The 22,059-nt window shown below is 38.1% G+C and overlaps 2 protein-coding genes across 4 annotated transcripts in view; one reads left to right on the forward strand and one right to left on the reverse strand.

The window, feature by feature from the left end:
- Positions 1 to 6,153, forward strand: part of EML6 (EMAP like 6) — a 323,061-nt gene extending 316,908 nt beyond the window's left edge. The window contains exons 41-42 of the mRNA XM_069071721.1: positions 37 to 137; positions 3,687 to 6,153. Of these exons, the coding sequence (XP_068927822.1) occupies positions 37 to 137; positions 3,687 to 3,711 (126 nt within the window). The 3' untranslated portion in view covers positions 3,712 to 6,153. The remainder of the gene's footprint in view (positions 1 to 36; positions 138 to 3,686) is intronic.
- Positions 6,154 to 6,413: 260 nt separating this feature from the next.
- The window catches only part of RTN4 (reticulon 4), a 76,570-nt gene continuing 60,924 nt past the window's right edge, over positions 6,414 to 22,059 (reverse strand). For all 3 annotated transcript variants that reach the window (XM_069071719.1, XM_069071718.1, XM_069071720.1), the window contains 4 exons: positions 10,136 to 10,205; positions 8,011 to 8,057; positions 7,773 to 7,831; positions 6,414 to 7,396 (listed from right to left, as the gene is read on the reverse strand). In XM_069071719.1, the coding sequence (XP_068927820.1) occupies positions 7,354 to 7,396; positions 7,773 to 7,831; positions 8,011 to 8,057; positions 10,136 to 10,205 (219 nt within the window). In that variant the 3' untranslated portion in view covers positions 6,414 to 7,353. The remainder of the gene's footprint in view (positions 7,397 to 7,772; positions 7,832 to 8,010; positions 8,058 to 10,135; positions 10,206 to 22,059) is intronic.

The raw sequence follows: 22,059 nt of genomic DNA on the forward strand, positions 1-22,059 counted from the left end.
TTATCCAATTTCCTTGGTGTTAACTTTCCCTTACAGGCCAAACACAAGCGTTACTTTGGTCATTCGGCTCATGTGACCAATATCCGATTCTCTCATGACGACAAGTATGTGATCAGTACTGGAGGAGACGACTGCAGGTAACTTACAACGCAGGCTTCATAGATAAGTGTTCTCCTGTACCCTAGGCCCACTCTTTTCTTTTTAAATTTTTTGGTCTTTATTGATTTGTTTGTTTATTTTTAGTTTACAAGATTAAGTTCCACAATTCCTTGAGTTTCACATTTTGTCCCCCTCCCTCCCCCTCCCCAATGCCCCATGACGGCATACAATCAAGTATGGTATCTGCAAATACTTTCACTTTAGACGTTAGTCAGGTTATAAGAAGGATTGTATCACATGGAATGGACAATGGGAAAGAGGAAACAAAACCAAGCAAGAAAAAGAGCAGGCAGTCTGCTTCAATCTGGACTCAAACTCAGTTCTTTCTCTGGATGAGTCTTTTGGGGTTGACTTATAACCCTGCATTGCTGAGAAGAGTCCAGTCTATCAAAGTTGGTCATCATACACACCGTGTTTCCCCAATAATAAGACCTATCCCGAAAATAAGCCCTCCCCTTACTGTGTAAGATTCCTCTAAAATAAGCCCTCCCCCGAAAATAAACCCTATTGAGATTGCTACTGTAGTGAAGGTGATCCCCTGCGCTACACGCTACATTACGGTACCCTCTGTATGCACCGTCCCCCCCACCCCAGGTGAAACGCACACTGTGCTCAGAGCTGCATCCAATCAGAGCTGCAGCAGTGAGCGCGTCATCCTGTTCTTCCCCAGTGATTTGCTTGCTGGCGCCATTGAGAGCAGTGCCGCGGAGGAGAGCTGAGGCAGGACAACATAAGCCCTCCCCTGAAAATAAGCCCTCTGGTGTTTTTCTTTCCAAAAAAAATTAATAAGACAGTGTCTTATTATCGGGGAAACACGATACATTGTGTCTGTAATCGTGTACAAATTTCTCCTGGTTCTGCTCTTCTCACTCAGCATCAGTTCATATAAGCCTCTCCAGGTAAATATGAAGTCCATCTGCTCCTCGTTTCTTACCGGTATGGCACAATAGTATTCCATTACATTCATAAAACACAACTTACTCAGCCATTCCCCAATCAATGGGCACCCCCTTAATTTACAGTTCTTTGCCACCACAAAAAGAGCTGCTATAAATATTTTTGTACATAATGGGTCTTCCTCTCACTTCTATGATCTCTCTGGGATATAACCCTAGAAGTGGTATTGCTGGGTCAAAGGGTATGAAATTATTTATAGCCCTTTGGGCCTAATTCCAGATTGCTCTCCAGAATGGTTGGATCAGTTCACAACTCCACCAGCAATGCATCAGTGTTCCAATTTTTCCACATCCTCTCCAGCATGTCATTTTCCTGTTTTGTTATCTTAACCAATCTGACTAGTGAGATGTGGTACCTCAGAGTTGTTTTGATTTGCATTTCTCTAATCAATAGTGATTTAGAGCATTTTTTCATATGCTTATAGATATCTTTAATTTCTTCCTCTGAAAACTGCCTGTTCATATCCTTTGACCATGTTTCAATTGGGGAATGACTTGCATTCTTATAGATTTGACCCAATTCTCTATATATTTTAGAAATGAGTCCTTTATCAGAGATATAGGTTGTAAAAATTTTCCCAGTTTCCCACTTCCCTCTTAATCTTGGTTACATTGGCTTTGTTTGTACAGAAGCTTTTCGATTTAATGTAATCAAAATTATCCATTTTGCACTTGATAATGCTAATTCTTGTTTGGTCAAAAAGTCTTCTCTTCTCCACAGATCTGACAGGTAAACTATTCCTTGTTTTCTGAGACTGCCTACAGTATCAACCTTTCTACCTAGATCATGCACCCATTTAGACTTTAGTATATGGTGTTAGATAATGATCTATGCCCAGTTTCTACCATACTGTATTCCAGTTTTCCCAGCAGTTTTTGCCAAATAGTGATTTCTTATCCCCAAAACTGGGGTCTTTGAGTTTATCAAACAATAGATTACTATAGTCACTAACTGCTGGGTCTCCTGTACCCAGTCTATTCCATAGATCCACTACTCTATTCCTCAGCCAGTACCAAGTAGTTTTGATGACTGCTGCTTTATAATACAGATTAAAATCTGGTATAGCTAGTCCACCTTCCCTAACATTTCTTTTCATTAATTCCCTTGATATTCTGGACCGTTTGTTCTTCCAAATGAATTTTGTTACTATTTTTTCCAGCTCTGCAGTTTTTTGGTAAATTGATTGGTATGGCACTAAATATATAATTTAAGTAACATTGTCATTTTTATTATATTAGCGAAACCCAGCCATGAGCAATTGATGTTTTTCCAATTAGTTAGATCTGACTTTGTGTGTTTTGTCGTTGTGATCATATAAGTGCTGGGTTTCTAGGTCCCCTCTTCAGATATTATTTCTACTAGGCCTCTGCCTCCCAAGTCTCACCAGGCCTGATGTCATTAAATAAGAGCGTAGATGATTTTTGAGTTCTTACGGAGAAAGGTGGCACCAAAGTCCAAGGTCCCAATCCAATTCTAAGAGCTTTGGACAGCTTCAAAGTAGCCTTGGAATACTGGGTACCCCCAATGGCCATGTGACTGGTTAGCACCGGGGTCATGTGACCAAATGAGATCCACTCTAGCTCACATAAAATGGTTAGTTGACTTCCATGAGCTGATAGCATCTAGGATGTAGCTGTTTCTAGATGAACAGAAGGGTAAATGGTCCTAGATCCAAATATCTACGCATATGCATTGTTCATCAGTTTAAGTTATGATAGTTAACAAAATTATAGTCAAAGTATTTAGAATGAGCTTAAATGCATCTTTTTGACTCTTCTTGTGTGCAGTAGGATCTTCCCCAGAGCAGCTATACTTTGAAAAGGAAAGTTTTCAGCCCAGTCCCAGAACCACAGCAAGCTCTTTGACCTACCTCTTTTTCCAACCTCAGTGCTTGGCACTCAGTGAAATTTTCTGTTTAGTAGGGGACCTTTGAAATTCATCCAATGACTGCCCATGTTAAGGACCAGATTATTCCCCATCTACACTGATGATGCACCTCACTACATGAGCCGGGGCTGATGAGGGAGGAAGGGCAATTTGGATTTCAGTTGTTTCCATTTTTTTTTAATTTTTGCATCACTTCCTCTCCCCAGCCTACTTAAAAGTTGCAATACCACCAGGAGGCTAGATTACTTCTTAGCCTGCAGGGTCACAGGCTCTCCCATCTTGTCCGTCTTCGGCCATGCTCAGCACTCAGCAACCCTTTAAATGGTTTAATACCAACAATCAGCCATCTTACATGTCATGGGATGTACATGCTTAGAAGTCATGCTAGCTAAGTAATTTCTGGCTGCCTGAGTAACGAGGAAAGGCAGAAGTAAATAATTTACCCTCAGGGAAAAAAGAAGGTGGCTTCTGTTAGGCCCACAGTGGGCTATAAGCCATCAGGGAATGAAATAAGTGCCTAGGTATTCGAACTGTTGAGAGGTATAATGTAAGGCACCGCTTTCACACCCAAGGGATGTCAGAAAAAAACTTTCGTAACAGTCCCCCAACCCCACAAAAGAAAAGCTAACTGAAAAATTGCCTATATAAATTGATTTGTCTTTTTCTTTTTCTTTTTTTTTTAGTATATTTGTGTGGAGATGTTTGTAAAACAAAAGACAAAAACACAAAACCTGGATTAACGTATCACATTACTGCTGCACTTCAGAGGCTGTGGCCAGGTGCCTCTTTACCTTTTCAGGTGCTTGGAAATGACTGATGTAAGAGGATGCAGTCACAATTGTGGTGTTCTAAAGAAGCACTCTAACAACCTGGAATTTGCAAAACTGATACATCCCATGGAGAAGGAAAACCAAACTTAAGACTTTGGTGGCCCCTATTCCTAAAGAATAAAAATCATCACACACACACACAGACACACTCACTCTCAAACTCTTGTCTGATAATGTAGCCCACTGACAAAATTTTAAGCCTCAGTTGCCCTAAAAATTACGTAGCTTTACTTTGCATTGTAACTTCTTAAATGTTTTGTGTCCTGTTTTCACACATTTTAGGAGATGTTCACCTTTTAAAAATAACTATCTTGAACAAGATTAATTCTAAGTTATGTGCACTGGGATAAAAGGAATGCTAAAAGTACAGTTTTCCACTAAAGCTAAACACTTTCAAAAACCAAATGAGCCATGTACAAAAAGTTGAAAATGTTAATTTTTTAATGTTTTGTTTGCAAAATTTTATATCCATAAAGTGCCTTTGAAAGTTTTTAGTCATGTGGGCTACTCTCACCTCCCACAAATACCTGCTTTCTACATATGGTGCTATAACTTTAAAACTGAGGGCTAACCAAACACCCTTAGCAGATATGTAGTTTCTCATTCCTGTCCTGCTTTTTTTTTTTACAAAATTTATAATGGCATGACATGAGTCATCTGCTTCAGAAATAATGGATACAGGTGAGCTAACATTATTTTAAAGCAGTGGGGGTGGAGTGGAGGGTGAATGACTGAGATTTTCATTAAGCTTAATTCACTAAGCAGGCCAGACCCCAAGTAACATTTTTCAAAAATTCCAGAAATAAAAAAATGCTGCTTCAAAGATACAAGATGGACTCCAAACTCACTTGTTTTACGTTCCAGTCTTATGTTTGATGGTAAATAGCTAAGTGTCAATTGAAATATTTGCTGCCTCAATTTCCTAAGTGATACTGGCTAAGGCTGAACAGAATCTCAGTCTTTCCCACATCCCATTCCTTCCCTTCTCATTCCTCACCTCTCAAAATTGGCAGGCAGCTTTCAGCTAGGGTTGTTGGTTTTTGGTCCACTGTCTTGCTTCAGGAAGAAGTCAGAACAAAAATCTCCGTGTGACAAACTTCTCAGCCCCTGACATATTTGATACAAACTTAAGTCTTGGAATTAAAAAAAAACTTAAAAGTTGCCTGTCAGGTTTATAAAATGAGTTTTGCTTAATAGACTTTCCCAAACCACACCATCCAAGATTACATTGTAGTCTATTACTGGTAAAAATAACCATGGTCAGTAATAGACCACAGGGCCCTAACCTGGTGCCTTGTATAAAGAAGGCACTTAATAAATGCTTGCTGATTACAGGGTAGGGCAGAGAATAAAGAGGGAAGGAAGGCATAAGTACACTGTATTGACTGGCAGTACGCACTAGCTATTCCTTACACATTTACTGAACTAAACTATGGCAATTTAAGAACTATTGGCTATTTTATCATGTTTAGACAAAAAAAGCAAAATGAAATATCTTCAATTAAGGAATCAAGATTCTAACGTCACAAGTGCTTCAGCATTCTCAATGAAATACATCATTCATTAAGCTATTTTTCTATGCCAAATTTATTAATGCCTTATGTTAATATACAATTAGTTTGTCAGATCCATGAGTCCCTATGCAGTCTTCACTAGAGTTTAATCCCTCCCTCCCCCCGTATTAATAATGTAACCATATTGGCTGGTGATGCTGGGTGATCACCATATTTGCCTATGTTGTACTACTGTTGGCCTTTCATATTGATTGTACCTTAAATAGAAATAAACATGTGAAAATATGACGAACTGATCAATGGTGATATGTGAAAACTATATTTAAGAGCAATAGTGTCTGTGTGTCAGAAAAACACTTAATATATAATTTGTAACCATTTATATGGTATGATTTTATGTCTAAATCCTGCACTGTATCCTAATGTAAATTACAATACTGGCGCATGAATTTATTTTTCAATTGTTTAAAGTGTTTTAAAAACACAATTTGAAAACATTTTTGTTATGTGTCAAATAAATTTGATTACATACACATTTGCAATGTTGACTTTTATTGTCAACAACTTGAAAGATTCATGTTTGTTTAACAGGACACCTGTATATAGTGTAAAAGCTGGAGACAAAGCGCTTTCCCCACATTCTCCAACAACCCTTATGACCCCATGAAGAAATGAGGGCTCGGGGGCATTATCCTTCTCATTTTACAGGGGACAGAGATATCAGGCTCAGGGACCAAGTGACTACTGACTCATAAACCACATATCAGAGGCAAGATTCACACTCACATCCATCCTGAGCCTATCTCCTGTACTGTTTTTTCTACCATGTTGTCTGGCCTCTGTGGTATATCTAAAAACATAATGGACATTTATCTTCTAGGAGCTGAACTATGAGCTTTAAGGAAACCTAAGAAGTGAACATTTCCATTCAATTGTTGAAGGAAATGGTAGTAAAAATCCCCAAGTTTCTAGAAAACTGGGCCTCAGTTTAAGGTGCTATTTAAAAACAAACAAAAACAACCTTTGAATAATTTGTGAGTTTCACAAAAACAAAACACCAAAAATATTTTACGTCTCTAAGCTTTATTGATACTTGGTTGGTTTTACATTTCACAATGCATTCCACAGACTTAAGTTCAGGTACAGCTTAAACCGCAATTGAATAAATCTTAATTTGTAATTTCTTGCATAACAATGTTTGATATTTCCAAACAGTTTTTTCAGCATTAGATTCAGTCCATAGATCCCAAGTGTGTGATGAAATTAACTACAGTAGGTTTGAGCAATGAAGTGTATGTTGTGGACTTTCTATGGGCACGGAGTTGTGTTTTATGTCAAAAATGGATGGTAGTGTTCCTAGAAATATAGTTTCTTTTTCTATCTTATGTGATTTAGAGCTACTCATAGAACCATCAACTCTGAAATATCAAGCACTGTGGGGCGGCTGAAAGGTCTAAGCTTTGTGAAACACTATATATATTTATATATATTGGCAATTAATAAAACAGTAAAATCACAATACAGCTAGACTCATACCAAGAAGGCAAGCTTTCTCCTTCTTGCTTTAGTGGTATGATCTCTTCTAAACATTTCATTTTAGAAAATCTGCATCATTCTACACAGACCATACACAGGGCACAAACTGTGAAAGGATTCTCCTGTCAGTTCCACCTGCTATACACCTTCTTGAAACACAGCAAGACTATCTCCAATGAAGCACAATGTACAGCTTTCTCAGATCGTTGTGTGAGAGCCAGTGCCTCACAAAGGATAAACAAATATGATTACAGCTGAAGTCCAGACATAGCAGCTTACGATACTTAAGATGATGAAACACATGGCAGTCAAAACAAGTATTTTTCCTCAAACACTGCGTTGCTAAAAAATAAAGATCTGTGAGACTGCTCTGCAATGTCAAGGCTCCATTCTCCCCCGACCCTCCCCATGGAATCCAAATGAAAATTTCCCCCTGAATGATGAATTCCTAGTGGTGTTTACTGCTGAATTTACTCAGCTTTGCATTTCAATCCAGGGATTTTTGCTTGAATTCTACAAGTGAAAGGGGAAAAAAAAATTAGCAAAATTCTAAAGACAAGTGTTTTAAAGACCATATCTTCTTTCTTTATGAAATAAAAGTAGTGAAAAATACACTGCAATAATGATATGTTTAAAGCTGCCAAAACATAAACTATATTTAGTCACTCTTTTCTTATAAACTGCGTTTACAAACATAATGGACTTAAATACAAAAATATAATTTAAATAATAGAAAAATCTCATTTTAGTTGAATTGGCAGCAAATAATTGGGAATAAGTTGTCCCTAAAAATCATGCATTATTCCTTTTATACTCAGTATGGACATTTTTGCTACAGTCTTAAAGTCAAAAGTGTCTGTATTAACAGAAGTAAGACTGGAATACTTACTTAGCCATAGCATCTTTAACATTTTTATTCACGAGTCCTAGATAATGATCAATCTGGGTCTGCAAACACAAGGTAAAATGGTTGACAGATATAATTAGCATTGTTGAAGAACTTAGAGATAAATGAATGTCCGCCAACTCTACATGCTTGGGAAATAATTTCATTAAGGTTTTATACAATTCATCATAAATCCTACACCATATGATATTATTCTATCAGCCCTCCCCTTTAAACTCACCTGATGCCTTTCATAAATAACAGGAACACTGAAGAGTGAGATCAGAGCTGTAATGGAAAAACAGAATTTTAAATCCATCTAGAATACTTAGCTATAGCTGAATTACAAAATTTTCAAACTAACAAGTCTAAATATAACTCGACAGTGACTCTCTATGAATGGACTGAAGGGTCTTCTGGAGAGAAGCTCTTTCAAGGTGAGCACTTGATATAGACATCCCTGTCCCTCCCCCCCATCCTCCCTCACTTCCTGCCAGCCCTGGAATGGATACAAGTAAGAAACGGGTACAAGAATAATTTATACCAATATATGTTATCCATTCATTCACAATTGGCTAAGCACTTACTATGTGCCAAGGACTGTGTTAAATGCTGAAGATGACAGCCCCTTGCCTCAAGAAAGCTTACAGACTATTAGGCAGAAACAACACAAACATATTTCTATATAAATATGTAAATGCAAATTGTAAGTAAGAGAAATACAGAATTACTGGGCAGGAAGACCAATTAGGAAGCTAAGCAGCCATATAGGAAGGAAGTAGTAAGGGCCTGAACTAGGATGTGAAAATGGAAAAAAGGAGATGGACGCAAGAGATGTAGAAGTAAATGCAACAAGATCTGGCAAATGACTGGAGTAGAATGAGTCAGGGGTGACTGATCAGAAGAATGGTGATGCCCTCAAGAGAAATAAGGAAATAGGTTTAGGGGCAGAAGATAATGAGTCTGTTTTGTACATGCTGCGATGCCTAAGACAACCAGCTAGAGCTATCCAAGAGCAGTGGGTGATATGGGACTAATGGAAGTCACAAGAGAGATTAGAGCTAGATGCACAGGCCTGGAAACCACCTGGATAGGGATGAAAACTGCCGTCATGGAAGCCAAGAGATGACACAGAAAAAGAAACCAAAAAAAGGGGGCCCACAACAGAGCCTTGGGCAACTCCCACCTAAAAGCCATGGGTGTTGAATCTACCAGAGATCAGAAGGCATGGCTAACCAGGCCAAGAAAGATGAGAACTTGAGAAAAGGCCTTTGTATGTGACAGAGGTAACTGATCACTTTGGAAACAATAACAGTAATAATAATAATGATAGCAAGAATGTACGTAACATTTAAAGTTGCAAAGCACTTTACAAATATAGTAGTTTCAGCTGAATGATAAAGTTAGGAGACAAGCTACACAGGGTTGAAAAGTGAGGGCAGTGGAGATAAGAAGAGTAGATAGCTTTTGGGGTTGCTAGGTGGCACAGTGAACAGAGCACAGGCCTTGGAGTCAGGAGGAGCTGAATTCAAATGTAGCCTCAGACACTTAACACTTACTAGCCATGTGACCTTGGGAAAGTCACTTAATCCCAACTGCCCTGCCTTCCTCCCCTCCAAGAAGCAAAAAAACAAAACAAAACAACTCAAAAGAAAAACAAAACAAAACAACTCAAAAGAAAAACAAAACAAAACAAAAAAAAGAGTAGATAGCTTTTCCTAGGAATTTGACTGTGAAAGGCTGAGCTGGGAATATTTAGCATGACAGCTTTAGGGGATGATAGGATCAAATTTGTTTTGTTTTGCTTTTAAGGATAGGGTAAGTGGTAAGGAGCAGGGAAGGAGCTCTCTCTAGCTAGAGAGATTGAAAGGGAATGAGAGAGTACAAGGACTAGCTAACAGAGGACACCAGAGAAAAACTTTTCATCAGAGACGGGAGTAAAGGAAGAAAATAATAGGGGATGTTAACAAGAGATTCTGAGATGTAGCATAAGAGAGAAAAAAAAAACCTCAAGAGTAAATGACCTCATTTTCTCTGCAAAATATGAAGCAAGGACCTCTGCTGAGAGGGAAATATTGTTCAGTCAAAGAACACTTGCTTTTATGGTGGGTTTTATTAGAAGAAAAAGGGGAAAATATGGAATTTGTCAGGTAAAATCACCCTTTATTGATTATGGTCAAGTTGGCACACTATTGCTAACTGTACCTTTATAAATGAAAAAAATCAATGCTAACAGTGATTTGAAGTACTAGCAGTTTAATTATAACTTTAAAAGAAACAAATCCAAAGTTCCCTACACCAGTGTTTACCTTTTCTCCAATATTTAGTAATTGTGATTATTTCCCCAAATAATTTTATAGACTTACCCAATATCAGTAGTGTCAGGCCATTGAACAAGGCACCAACATAGGTAAAGATCCACATCAATACTGCAAACTACAAATGAAAAACAAAAACAAAAGTATAAAAGCAGTGCAAAATTCCAATAGTCATTCTTTTATGAATTAAAACCTTTCTAAAAAAACTCCTATGTACCAGATGGGAAGTATTATCTTTTATTTTAACTCACTAAAAACTATCTTTTACCTAGTTTGGAGGTATGACAAACTAGGCATCTGGGATAAATTTTTAAAGACATATGGAACATTTTGCTTCCAATTGTAATTGCACATTCAAGCATTTGATGAATTTAAACAGTTTTCTCCTAGATAATACCAATACAAATGGCTACCTCAATTTCCCTTAGATTAATAAGAGTACTATGTATTATCTTTTTCACCTTGGGAGACAAAACTAACACTTTACCCTCAATCTCCAACTCATTTATTGTTACTGTTATTTTTTTTATAAATTAGCTATTAAATTATTAATATTTCCAATTCAATTCAATAAAAATTTATTAGGTGCCAACTAACTGCCAGGCACTGGAGATACAAACAAGAGAGAGTCTCGCCCTCACGGAGCTTACGGTCCCACAGCAGGGGAAGACAACACACAAAAGATACTGAAGCCAAAACCAAGCACACTCATTGATGGAAAATTAAGAGATAGCCCTCTACAACCGGAAGACTTTGGCAGGAATTAACTGCTCTCTGTCTCTCCAATCAGAGAGAAGCAACTGACAGGGGCTGTGAAGGTGTTAAGTATCCAAAGCTTGGGCAATATGCATGGTGAAGACTATCAGCTTATCCTGGGGGTGGCATGGTGTTTGTGGAATTGAAATCAAGCAGAGAAATATATTTCCCCTATTTTATACTTTCACTCTAAAATAATTTAATCAATCTTAATAAGCATGTTTAAGTTTCACTGTGTCCCAGACATTACATGAGATAAAAATACAAAAATGAAACTCTCTAATTTGTTTCCCTATTCCAATTCAGCTGATACATCTTATATAAGATTTAATCATTCCAACTCACAGCTCTGATCAAACAATTTGCAATTCTTTAGCATCTCCTTCCGGCCAACTTAAAAAAATTACAAATCCCTTAAGTCTCCCTTAGACTGAAAAAAACTTCTCACCTGACCCCTTCCATCCCTGCTACCGTATCATCCTATTTCGCTTTTGTGCTTTGTAGCTAAATTTCCCCAAAAGGTCATCCATCTACACTAGGTGCCTCCACTTTTTCTCTTACTCTCTACTTGACCCTTACAATCTGACTTCTGGCTTTATCATCCATCAAAACTACTTTCTCCAAAACTAGTAATGATCTTTAGGTACCAAATCCAATGGCCTTTTCTCAATCTTTATCCTCCTTGACATTCTCCCTTGACACGGCTGATCGCTCTCCTCGATACTCTCTTCTCTCTAGGCTTTCGGGACACAATTATCTCCTCGTTCTCCTCCTACCTATCTGACTGCTCCTTCTCTGTCTCCTATGTTGATCTTCCTTCAGATCATACCCTCTAACCCATAGAAGTCCCACAGAGTTCTGGCCCTCTTCTCTTTTCCCTCTGTCCTACTTCACTTGGTGACCTCATTGGCTCCTATGGATTTAATTACCATCTATGCTCATGATTCTCAAATATACCTATCCTGACCTAGCTCTCTAATGACTTTCAAAACTCTTAAACTCAACATGGTCAGAATACAACCCTTACCTCTTAACCCTGCTCATCCAACCCTTCTTATTAGCTGGAGAGGGCACCACCATCCTCCATCCTCCCAGTCCTTCAGGCTCACAACCTAGGGGGCATTCTGGACTCCTCACTATCTCTCACTCCGCATAACTAACCTGTTATCAAAACCTCTCCATTTCACCTTGGCACCCTCTCTTGAAAATGCCCCCTCTCTTCTTTGATGCTGTCACCACTGTGGTGCAAGACCTCATGCCTAGACTATTATAAAAGCCTGTTGGTAAGGTCTGCCTGCCTCAAATCTCCCTCCATTCCACTCCACTCTTTCTTCCACTAAAGTGATTTTCCTAAAATACAGGTTTGATCAACACACAGACACACAGACAGATACACACACACACACACACACACACACACAGTCGCCTCCTCTCCCTTTCCCCCACCATGCTTGATAAACTCCAGGACTCCCTACTACTTCCAGGAGCAAATACAAAATGCTCTGTTTGGTATTCAAAGCCCTTCGTAACCTAGACCCCTCCTAACTTTCCAGTCTTTTATGTTATTGTTTAGTCATGTATGACCCTTCATGACCCCATTTGGAATTTTCTTGGCAAAGTTACTGGAGAGGTTTGCAATTTTCTTTTCCAGCTCATTTTACAGATGAAGAAACTGAGGCCAGCAGGGTTAATTAAGTGATTTGTCCAGGGTTACACAACTAGTAAAATGTCTGAGACTGGATTTGAGCTCAGGTCTTCCTAACTCTACGCCCAGTGCTCTATCCACTGAGCTACCACCAATTGAGCATTCTCTCTGGCTGTCCCCCAAGCCTGGAACCCTCTCCCTATCTTTCAACTACTGACCTCCCTGGGCTTCCTAAAGGAAGGTCACAACTAAAATCCTGCCTTCTACAGGAAGGCTTCTCAACCCCTCTTAATTCCTGCCTTCCTTCTGTTAATTACTTCCTACATATTCTGTATATAGCTTGCATGTTGTCTTCTCCATTAAATAATGAGTTCCTTGAGGGCAAAAACTATCTTTGCCTCTTTGTGTATCCCTAGTGCTCAGAACAGTGCCAGGCACATAGCAGAGGCTTAATAAATACCGACTAATTGGTATTCAAGGACATATTCTACCTTTATAGCCTTATCTCACTTAACCCACATATCCTAGACTCCAGAGCAGTGGTGTCAAACTCAAATAGGAATGAGTACTAAACCATACATAAGGATCCATGTAAGACACATGTTGACTTTGTTTTAAAATGTAATGTTTTATATATTTATATATATATATGTAACTTTTTATCTATTTTGTTAAATATCTTCCAATAACATTTCAAAGTTTATTTTTATTTATTTCATTAAATATTTCCCAATTACATGTAAATACATCTTAACACTCGTTTTAAAAAATGTTGAGTTCCAAATTCTCCCTCTCCCTTCCTTTTCCCCCTCCATTCTTCCCTCCCCTACTTTATACCTGGTGCCATTGCTACGTACCAGGCTTTTTAGTCACTATTCCCTCAAGAGCTCCCTAGTGGTTGAACAGTATGTATCAATCAACAAGTACTTAATAAGATCCTGCTATGTGTCAGACACTGTTCTAAGGCAGTGATGATGCAAAGACCCAGCTCTCAAGGTCCTTACATACCACAGGAGAAGACAACATACAGTGTGCATGTGTGTGTGTACACACACACACATATACATGCACAGATACATGTTTATATGTATTACAAAATATGCTAGAAATAGGTACTTAAAGTCCTTTTACTGCATTTGTGTTTGTCTCTGAAGGGAATAAAATTCCTGATCATCAGGGTCCTGTTAAGCAAGATAAGCTATGTGAACCCAGTCCAAGAAAGCTGGACCATACAGGATCATAGATTTAGGGCTAGAAGGAACTTCACAGATCACTTACCTTAACACTCTTGTTTCAGAAAAGGAAACTGAAACCAAGATAGACTAAGCAACTGGTCCAAGGTCACAAAGGTAGTTTAATTTGCAGGACTTCCTTTTCTATTCCCATTTCCCATCCTCTCCTTTTAAGCTAACAGACCATAGCATGAACAAAACTTAAATGAGATTCATCATCTCTTGACCCAACTTATTTTATTTCTTTCCCCAACGATTCTTTCCTCCCAACATATATATTCCAATAACCACCATTTGTGTAATGCTTTAAAGTCTGCAAATTACTTCACATAAATTATCTCATTTAAGTCACATAACAACCCCAAGAGGTAGATACCACAGGAATATTACCTACATTTCATAGCTAGGAAACTGAAATTCAGAGAGGTCATCTGTAAAACAAGAAGACTGGGCTAAATGAACACTAAAGCTCCCTATGATTTTATTATTTTAAGTGCCTTGTCCCATTGTCTCATCTTACTGGGAAGAAAACTCTGAGTTCCTGAACACTAACCAGAAGAGTCAAACTCTAGCAAAGCCTATCAAAATAGAATACTTCAAAGAAAATATTTAGGCCTGGAGATAGGAAATAAATCTGTGGCTGAAGGACCAGTGTTAATTTAAGTAAAGTTCGGAGAGGTTAGGTTATATGCCAAGTTGCAAAATTATCACATTTTTTGGCCAAAGGAACTTATTAAGGTACAAAGAGTTTGAGATCTGTGAACCTGATCTTTTTTTTTTAATATTTTAGTAACCATAGGTCAATATAAATTGGTTTCCTTTGTAATCCTACATATTTTATACATTTTAAAAACATTCTGAGAATGGGTACATAGACTGCCTCAGATTGACAAAAGGGTCCAGGGGACAAAAAGGGTTAAGAATCCTAGCACAGATAGAGGGAGTAACCTGATATGTACATAGGAGACAAGTCAAACAGTTTAAAAGGTTCAATGAAATCAGAATTTGTACCAGTGGGCAGTAGATTTCTATTTAATGCAAAGATTCTGCTAACAACTAGAGCTATTTAACAGTGGAATAGTCATGGCAAGTGAAGGAAAGACCAATAGCTACACAGGTCAGAAACTGGCCTGGATGGCTGTTAAGGATCTTTCTAACTTTAAGATTTTATGATTCTATTTACATTCTGGCAGACTTAACAACACAGTCTTGTTTTTATTACATTTCAGATGAACAGTTTGCTTTCCATGGTCCATTCAAAGTCCCCAAACATCCAGCTACTGTTTTTGCCACATTTAGTAGCTCACCATATCATTGCCCTAAAGCACTCTATAAGAGTCTTTCTTTGCTTTAGGGCTTTACAGTTTAGAAAGCAGTCATCACAACAACCCTGTTAGTAGAAAAAAGGGGGGAGAATACATACAACTCATCAGCCCCAACCCCTGAATCTGCAAGTTTATCTGAAAAAAGCTGAAAACCCTGCTGTAGTTGAAATATGTATAAGGTTAATCAAGAAAACATTTTGTAATCTGCTATTAGTTCTGGATTTGAAAAGTGGCTTCAGGAATAGAAGCAGCGTCTAGTTGTTCCTGTAACAGAATCGAATGTAGGCCTGAATATCAGAACTTCTCTCTCCCTTAGTAGAGCAGTGGTCATGTTTTGAGCATTTGTGAACTACTCGTGGAAAGATTGCTCTCATGGCTCTAGGCAGCACCCTCCTCCCCTCCCCCAATAAATAGCTACACTAGCTAAAAATATACCCTGCACTTCAGTGAGTTTGCCATGGTGCCACAAATCTGTGTTTGTCTATCATTAAACAGACTTTCATTAGGAAAGACAATTAACCCTCAACACTGAACAAGAGGTGACTTTAGCCATTACTGATATATTTACAATCACACAACACACATTAGAGTATGTGTTTAAGCTCAATATAGCAATTTAGTAGTTAACTTTAATGACTAAGACACTCAGACACAGTCAAGGTCTTACTGTAATCCACAAGAAAGGAATCTCAAGATTTCAAACCTGGACCACGTAAATCAGTCACTCTCAGGCAGAGGTCCAAAGGTTCAAATGTGTCACCTGATTGCTGAAAGCCCCTCCTGAAAAGCTAGGGTTTCCATATACAACATGAAGGACAGAATGGGGACTGCTGATCCAATCTCAAAAGTACTACAAGGTGTTTTGTTTTGCTTTTGGGGGGAGAAGTAGGAGAGGGAGGTGATTCAGAAAATGATAGAATCATAAAGTCTTCTCTTTCTAGAATAAGAACAGATTTGTTCCAAATAGCATTTTGCTCTCTCTCACATGATCATTAAATACAAAGCCAAACATTTGTAGGTGAAGAAAAAAAAGATTTTTCACAACCATTTTTCAAGGTGTAACCCAGGTCCAGTCTTCAGGTTGTTATGCACCAGAGAATTCATCACCTACTAGGCAAGCTGCCATTCATTTCCAGGTGCCCCAAACTAGCAGTGGCACTTAGGGGCATGCTACAGCCACCATCTGTCTCTGGGCCAGCATTCAGAGTCTTTTCAGCTTAAAAGAACTCATGAGAAATTGCACACTGTCGACATGACCTTTGGCAATCTGGAGTTGTTGTAACAGCACAACTTTGTGGATAAAAATTCAAGTGGCTTCCAGGCATCATCAAAGATGATTTGACTATATGTAATTCAAGAGATATCATTCAAGACATGCATGAGTGGAAAAGGTAGGTTTGTCGTGTAGCATGAGCAAGGATAATATATGAATAACACCTGAAGAAGATACTAGTGGCAAACATGAAATACCAGAAGACTTCAATACTTTGGAGAGATCCACCCTCTAAGAAGAACTTGTGGAAAGATAGAGGCAAAAACCAGATAAGATGTGAAAGCCTAAATGGGATATGATTTGCACTTGAAAGAGAATAATAAATCAGTAAAATGCTGGATCCACTGAAGTATTAGCAATTAGTCTAACATCAAATATATTCAGGAGAAAATAGCAATATTTTGTTAAATAACACCATAAAAGGCTTGGGTTCTTATGCTTTCAAAACTGCTTAATTTTATCTTCCAAATGACCACTAAAAGAATTATAACCAATGAATAATTAGATTTAAAAAATTATCAAAAAATGTTATCAGAAGAGAACTTAATTTTCTTTGAATATGATGATTCTGGGGAAAGAAAACATACTATGCACATAAAGAAATGAAGCAGGGCTTCATATCATTTCATAATATTACTGCCACACGTCCCCAAACACACACACACAAAATCAAAAGAGGTTACAAGAACAAATAAGTTCATTTGGTCTGATTAGATTATAATCAACATAAACACATGTATTTTTTGCTTCAGGGTTATCAATCTCTCAACCCCCTCTCTTGGAGCTCTAAGCAACTCTAAACTACGTTACTGAAAATACACTGCCCCTGCCTTGGAAGAGAGAGTTTCTACACCTATACCAATGAAAGTAAGTGCAGGTCTTATTGCTATCCATCCATATTATTTATCTACTTTATACTTCTACTTGTCTGTTAAAAATTATATTTATCATGGGGTGGGGACGGAGGAATGGAGAGAATTTGGAACGCAAAATTTTAAAAACAAATGTTAAAAAATGTTTTTACATGTAACTGGAGAAAAATAAAATGCTAAATTAAAAAAAATTATATTTATGACAAGTCCCCTAGTTCCTGCAAGAAGCAGGGCTGCTATTGGAACCCAGGGTCTTAGACACCAACATCAATATTTCCCACTGACCAAGCAAACCTACAGTTTAGTTTCACTCACTATCTGTTGGTTTTCCTCTCTTTAGAATGCTCTACAAGTGCTCTTGGGGCATGATCTGAATCTCACACCAAATTCTCAGACTTCCCCTTCTTCCTGAATAGATTTCTGAGGTTTTATGAGGAGGTATTAGCCACAGTTGTCATATTCTGATTCCATAATTATTTGCAAATAGATCATTTTGATTTAGAAAATGTTTCTGGAGGACTATTCAAAATGCTTCCAGGGCAAAATCTTAACTTTATCCTCTCTTAAGTCCACTACACTGTGGTTTCCACTTTGTTGCCTGAGAGTCTTTATAAATGTGGGTAACCACCATCATATTTTCTTAAGATTAGAGCTTATTATTATTTTCTCAGCTATGACTCAAATAAACTCAATTTATACTAACCAAGATTCTCAGAAACATATCTTTTTATAGCAATATATAAACTAACTGATCATCTTCAAGGAAGACAGAGAGTTAGGTCCACTTTCACCTTTATTTGATTCTCAAAATGAAAGTAACAGGAAACCAAAATATTACTTTTTTGAAAAGATGAGGAGTCATCATCTTGTGGTATTAAAAATATTCCTTACCTATTCCTTCATTTGAAGATTTTTTCACTTCAAAAAATTATGAATTTATTATCATTAATAAAGAACCTAGTATATTTACAATCTCATTTATCTTTTCAATCTGGATAGGGACAAGTAGGTACAATTATAAAGGAACAAGACTGTCAATTTATTTTGTAGTTATTTATCATAACCATAAGATTTTTTCACTTGTGCTGGTTAATATTCCACAGGTCAAGAGCAACTGCTCTTCAGAAACTTTGAATGGATCACCATCCACTTACACAGGGTGTCCAAAAAATATTACTGTGGTTTAGAAGCTGTTAAGCTTAAACATACTATGTTTTAGTATTAAATAGTATTAAACAGAATATATTTCTGCTCAGTCACCCCCCCTATGACTGATTCATTCTACATGTTGTTACTTCTGAGAATACTGAAGTTATTGTCACATTTCAAAGCTAAATTTGTTTATTGATAATACACAATAGTACATACTATTTACAATGTACTGTACTAGGCTTTGGAAAAAGAAAGCTTTAATAGCTTAAAAACTGCACCAGGACTTTTGGGACACCCAAATCAGTCACAAATCAGCTCTTTCCTAACATATACTTGTCCCCCAAAGTCATTTAAAGGTACTTGCAAAACTTGATCCTTCTCATTGAAAAAACAACAACAACAATTAATTCAAGCAAAAGTATAGGAGGCTAGGGTTTATGCTACCAACAAAATTATGGCCAAAATCTAGACAGGAAATCAATTATTGACTGAAAACATAGGAAAGTTGAGTCAAAACTTGCATAGTTCACATTTATCCCTGCCTAATTTCACAAGCAAAACTCATGATTATTCTAAGCTTTTTAAAGTTCACAACAAAACACAAGCAATTGGCTTATTTTTTAAAATTGGAATTAACAGAAAACAAGTCTATTTAGTAGCATTCAAAATTTTTTCTTTTCTCCTTAAAAGAGAAAAAGATCAAAAGCTACCAGCAAGAAGCAATTTCTGCATGTGCTCAACTTGTTCCCCCTCCCCCATGTTAGCACGACCCCCGCCTCCTCCCAACATATTTGGAATAAGAAGACCTGCAGTTCAAGCTCTGGTTCTACCCCCTTCCTATCTATATCCCTTATTGGGGTGAGTCATTTAAATTCTCTAGGAGGCATTTTCCTTATCTGTAAACTGAAGGGACTAGACTAGATGCTAGTCCAGATCCTAAGGTCCCTGTCCCTTTCAGTTCTAAAACCTATACTTATATTGTTCTTTATAATTGTATTTGCATAAAACATTAATTTCAAATAGTCTTGCTTTAACAAAATCTTCACATTAAGTTCTCTGAAGGTATTTATTTTGTCTCTTGCCCTGCTGTTGACAAATTTTTTGACATCCTAATTATTCTGGTTTCATAAGGGACTTTTTAAAATAAATGACAGTCTTAGAAAACAATTATGATTAAATAGACAAGAAGTCTGACAGACATGATTCACCCAAACGTTTTAAGGTTATCTATATGGCAAAATTATGTCATCCACCATTAGCAAAAGTTATGTTATGTCAAGATGGTGGAGTAGAAGCAGGTCCTCCACATGGCTCTGGCTTCCACCTTCCCCAATTCATGTAAAAGGAGACTCTGAACAAACTCTGGAGCTGCAGAACCCACAAAATGACACAGAGAAACTAACCTCCTGCCGAGGACAGCCCAGCCAGCAGTTATTGGCCAGCGCAGCGCTCTGGGAGCCAAGCCCAGTCCCGCTGTGAGCTGGAGGTTTTAGCCCCAGGGCAGGCCTGACCAGCCACCAGCCAGAGGGACTCCAGATCACTAGCAGCTGTGGCCGTTTCCAGATTTATCAACACATAGATGCTAAGGACAAAGTGAGAGGTGAGTGCACTGTGGACTTTGGGACCCAGTAGTTGGGAGTGTGTCGCCTTGCTGAGGAACCTGTACAGCCGCCCCCACGTGGCAGCTTCAGCTCCTGGCCTGCAGAGTGTAGGGGGACCAAGCACCAGTCTGAGGGGTAATCGCTCTTGCTTTAACCTGCTTGGATCTGGATTGCCGTCTAGGGTGGAGGTCCTGGGGTGTGTGTCCAGCATGCCAGAGCTTGTGGAGGCTTCAGCAAGGGCACCCAACTAATACCTCCGGCAGCTGAGAAAACCCCAGCGTTTAGCACAAAAGCTCCCCTATCTGGTGGCAGAGTCCTACTGTGGCAAAAAGCCCAAAAGTCAAGTAATTGAGTGGCAACATGAGCAGGCAAAAGAAACAAAGCAAACAGAAGAACCCAACATTAGACTCCTATTTGGGGGACAGAAAAGGAGCAAAGCATGGAACAGGAGGAAAAAGTGAAGTCAGAACTCCTGCACCAAAAGCTTCAAAGGAAAATACGAGCTGGTTACAGGCCATAGAGAACCTTAAGAAGCAGATAAGAGAAGTGGAGAAAAAATTGGGAACAGAAATGAGAACGATGCAAGAAACTTATGAATTGAGAGTCAACAGCCTGCCTAAATAAAATAACACCTTAAAAAATAGACTAATTCAAATGGCAAAAAAGGCTCCAAAAAGGCAATGAGGAGAAGAATGCCTTAAAAAGTCGAATTTCCCAGATGGAAAAAGAATCTCAAAAGCTCACTGAGGAAAATCATTTCTTCAGAATTAGACTGGAGCAAATGGAAGCTAATGACTTTATGAGAAATCAAGATGCTGTTAAACAGATCCAAACAAATGAAAGAATAGAAGGCAATGTGAAATATCTCATTGGAAGAAACCAGTGACCTGGAAAATAGATCCAGGAGGGATAATTTAAAAATTATTGGACTACCTGAAAGCCATGATCAAAGAAAGAACCTAGAAATCATCCTCCAAGAAATCCTCAAGGAAAACTGCCCTGATGGTTTAGAACCAGAGGGCAAAAGAGAGGTTGAAAAAAATCTACCTTATCACCTCCTGAAAAAGATCCCAAAAAGAAACTCCTAGGAATATTATAGCCAGATTCAGGAATTCCCAGATTAAGGAGGGAATATTACAAGCAGCCAGGAAGAAACAATTTGAATATTGTGGAAACACAATCAGGATAACTCAGGATCTGGCAGCTTCTACACTGAGAGGTCGAAGGGCTTGGAATGTGATATTCTGGAGGTCAAAGGAGCTGGGATTAAAACCAAGAATCACCTACCCAGCAAAACTGAGTATCATGTTTCAGGGAAAAATATGGTCATTCAGTGGAATAGAGAACTTTCAAGCATTCTTGATGAAAAAACCTAAGCTGAATAGAAAATTTGACATTCAGATACACGAAGCAAGAGAAGTATGAGAAGGTAAATAGGGAAAAGAAATCATAAGGAACTTATCAAAGTTGAACTATTAACATTCCTACATGGAAAAACAATAATTGTAACTTATGAAACTTTTCTCAGTATGAAAATAGTTGAAGTGAATAGAAATATATATACATGTCTAGATATGAGAGTATATGGGCATATAAATACATATGTGAATGTGTGTGTATATATGTTTACAGGTATACACAGATAGAGGGCACAGGACCAATTTAATGGGAAGGGATGATACTTAAAAGGTGAAATTAAGAGGTGAGAGAGGAATATAATGAGAGGAGATGGGGAGAGACAGAATGGGGTAAACTATCATATAGAAGAGGCAAGGGAAAATGGTTACAATGGAGGGGAAGAATAGGAAGGCAAAAGGGAATGGGTTAACCTTATTCTCATTGAATTTGGCTTGGGGAGGGAATGAAATACCCACTAAATAGGGTATCTTACCCAACAGGAGAGTAGGGGGGAAGGGGATGAGAGGGGGGATGATGAGAGGAGGGCAGGCTAGGGGGGGGAGGGAAGTTGGATGCACCCACTTTTGAAAAGGTACAGGATCAAAGTAGAGAACAGAACTAGTGGAAGGTAGGATAGGAGGGAGGGAAATATAGTCAGTCTTTTACAATATATCTACTATGTTAATATTTTGCATTAGCTACACATGTACAACCTATA

This window comes from Petaurus breviceps, unplaced genomic scaffold, assembly GCF_028583685.1.
Source record: "Petaurus breviceps papuanus isolate PSGF00001 unplaced genomic scaffold, PetGlider_PUasm1.0 90842, whole genome shotgun sequence".
In the NCBI taxonomy this organism is placed as follows: Eukaryota; Metazoa; Chordata; class Mammalia; order Diprotodontia; family Petauridae; genus Petaurus; species Petaurus breviceps.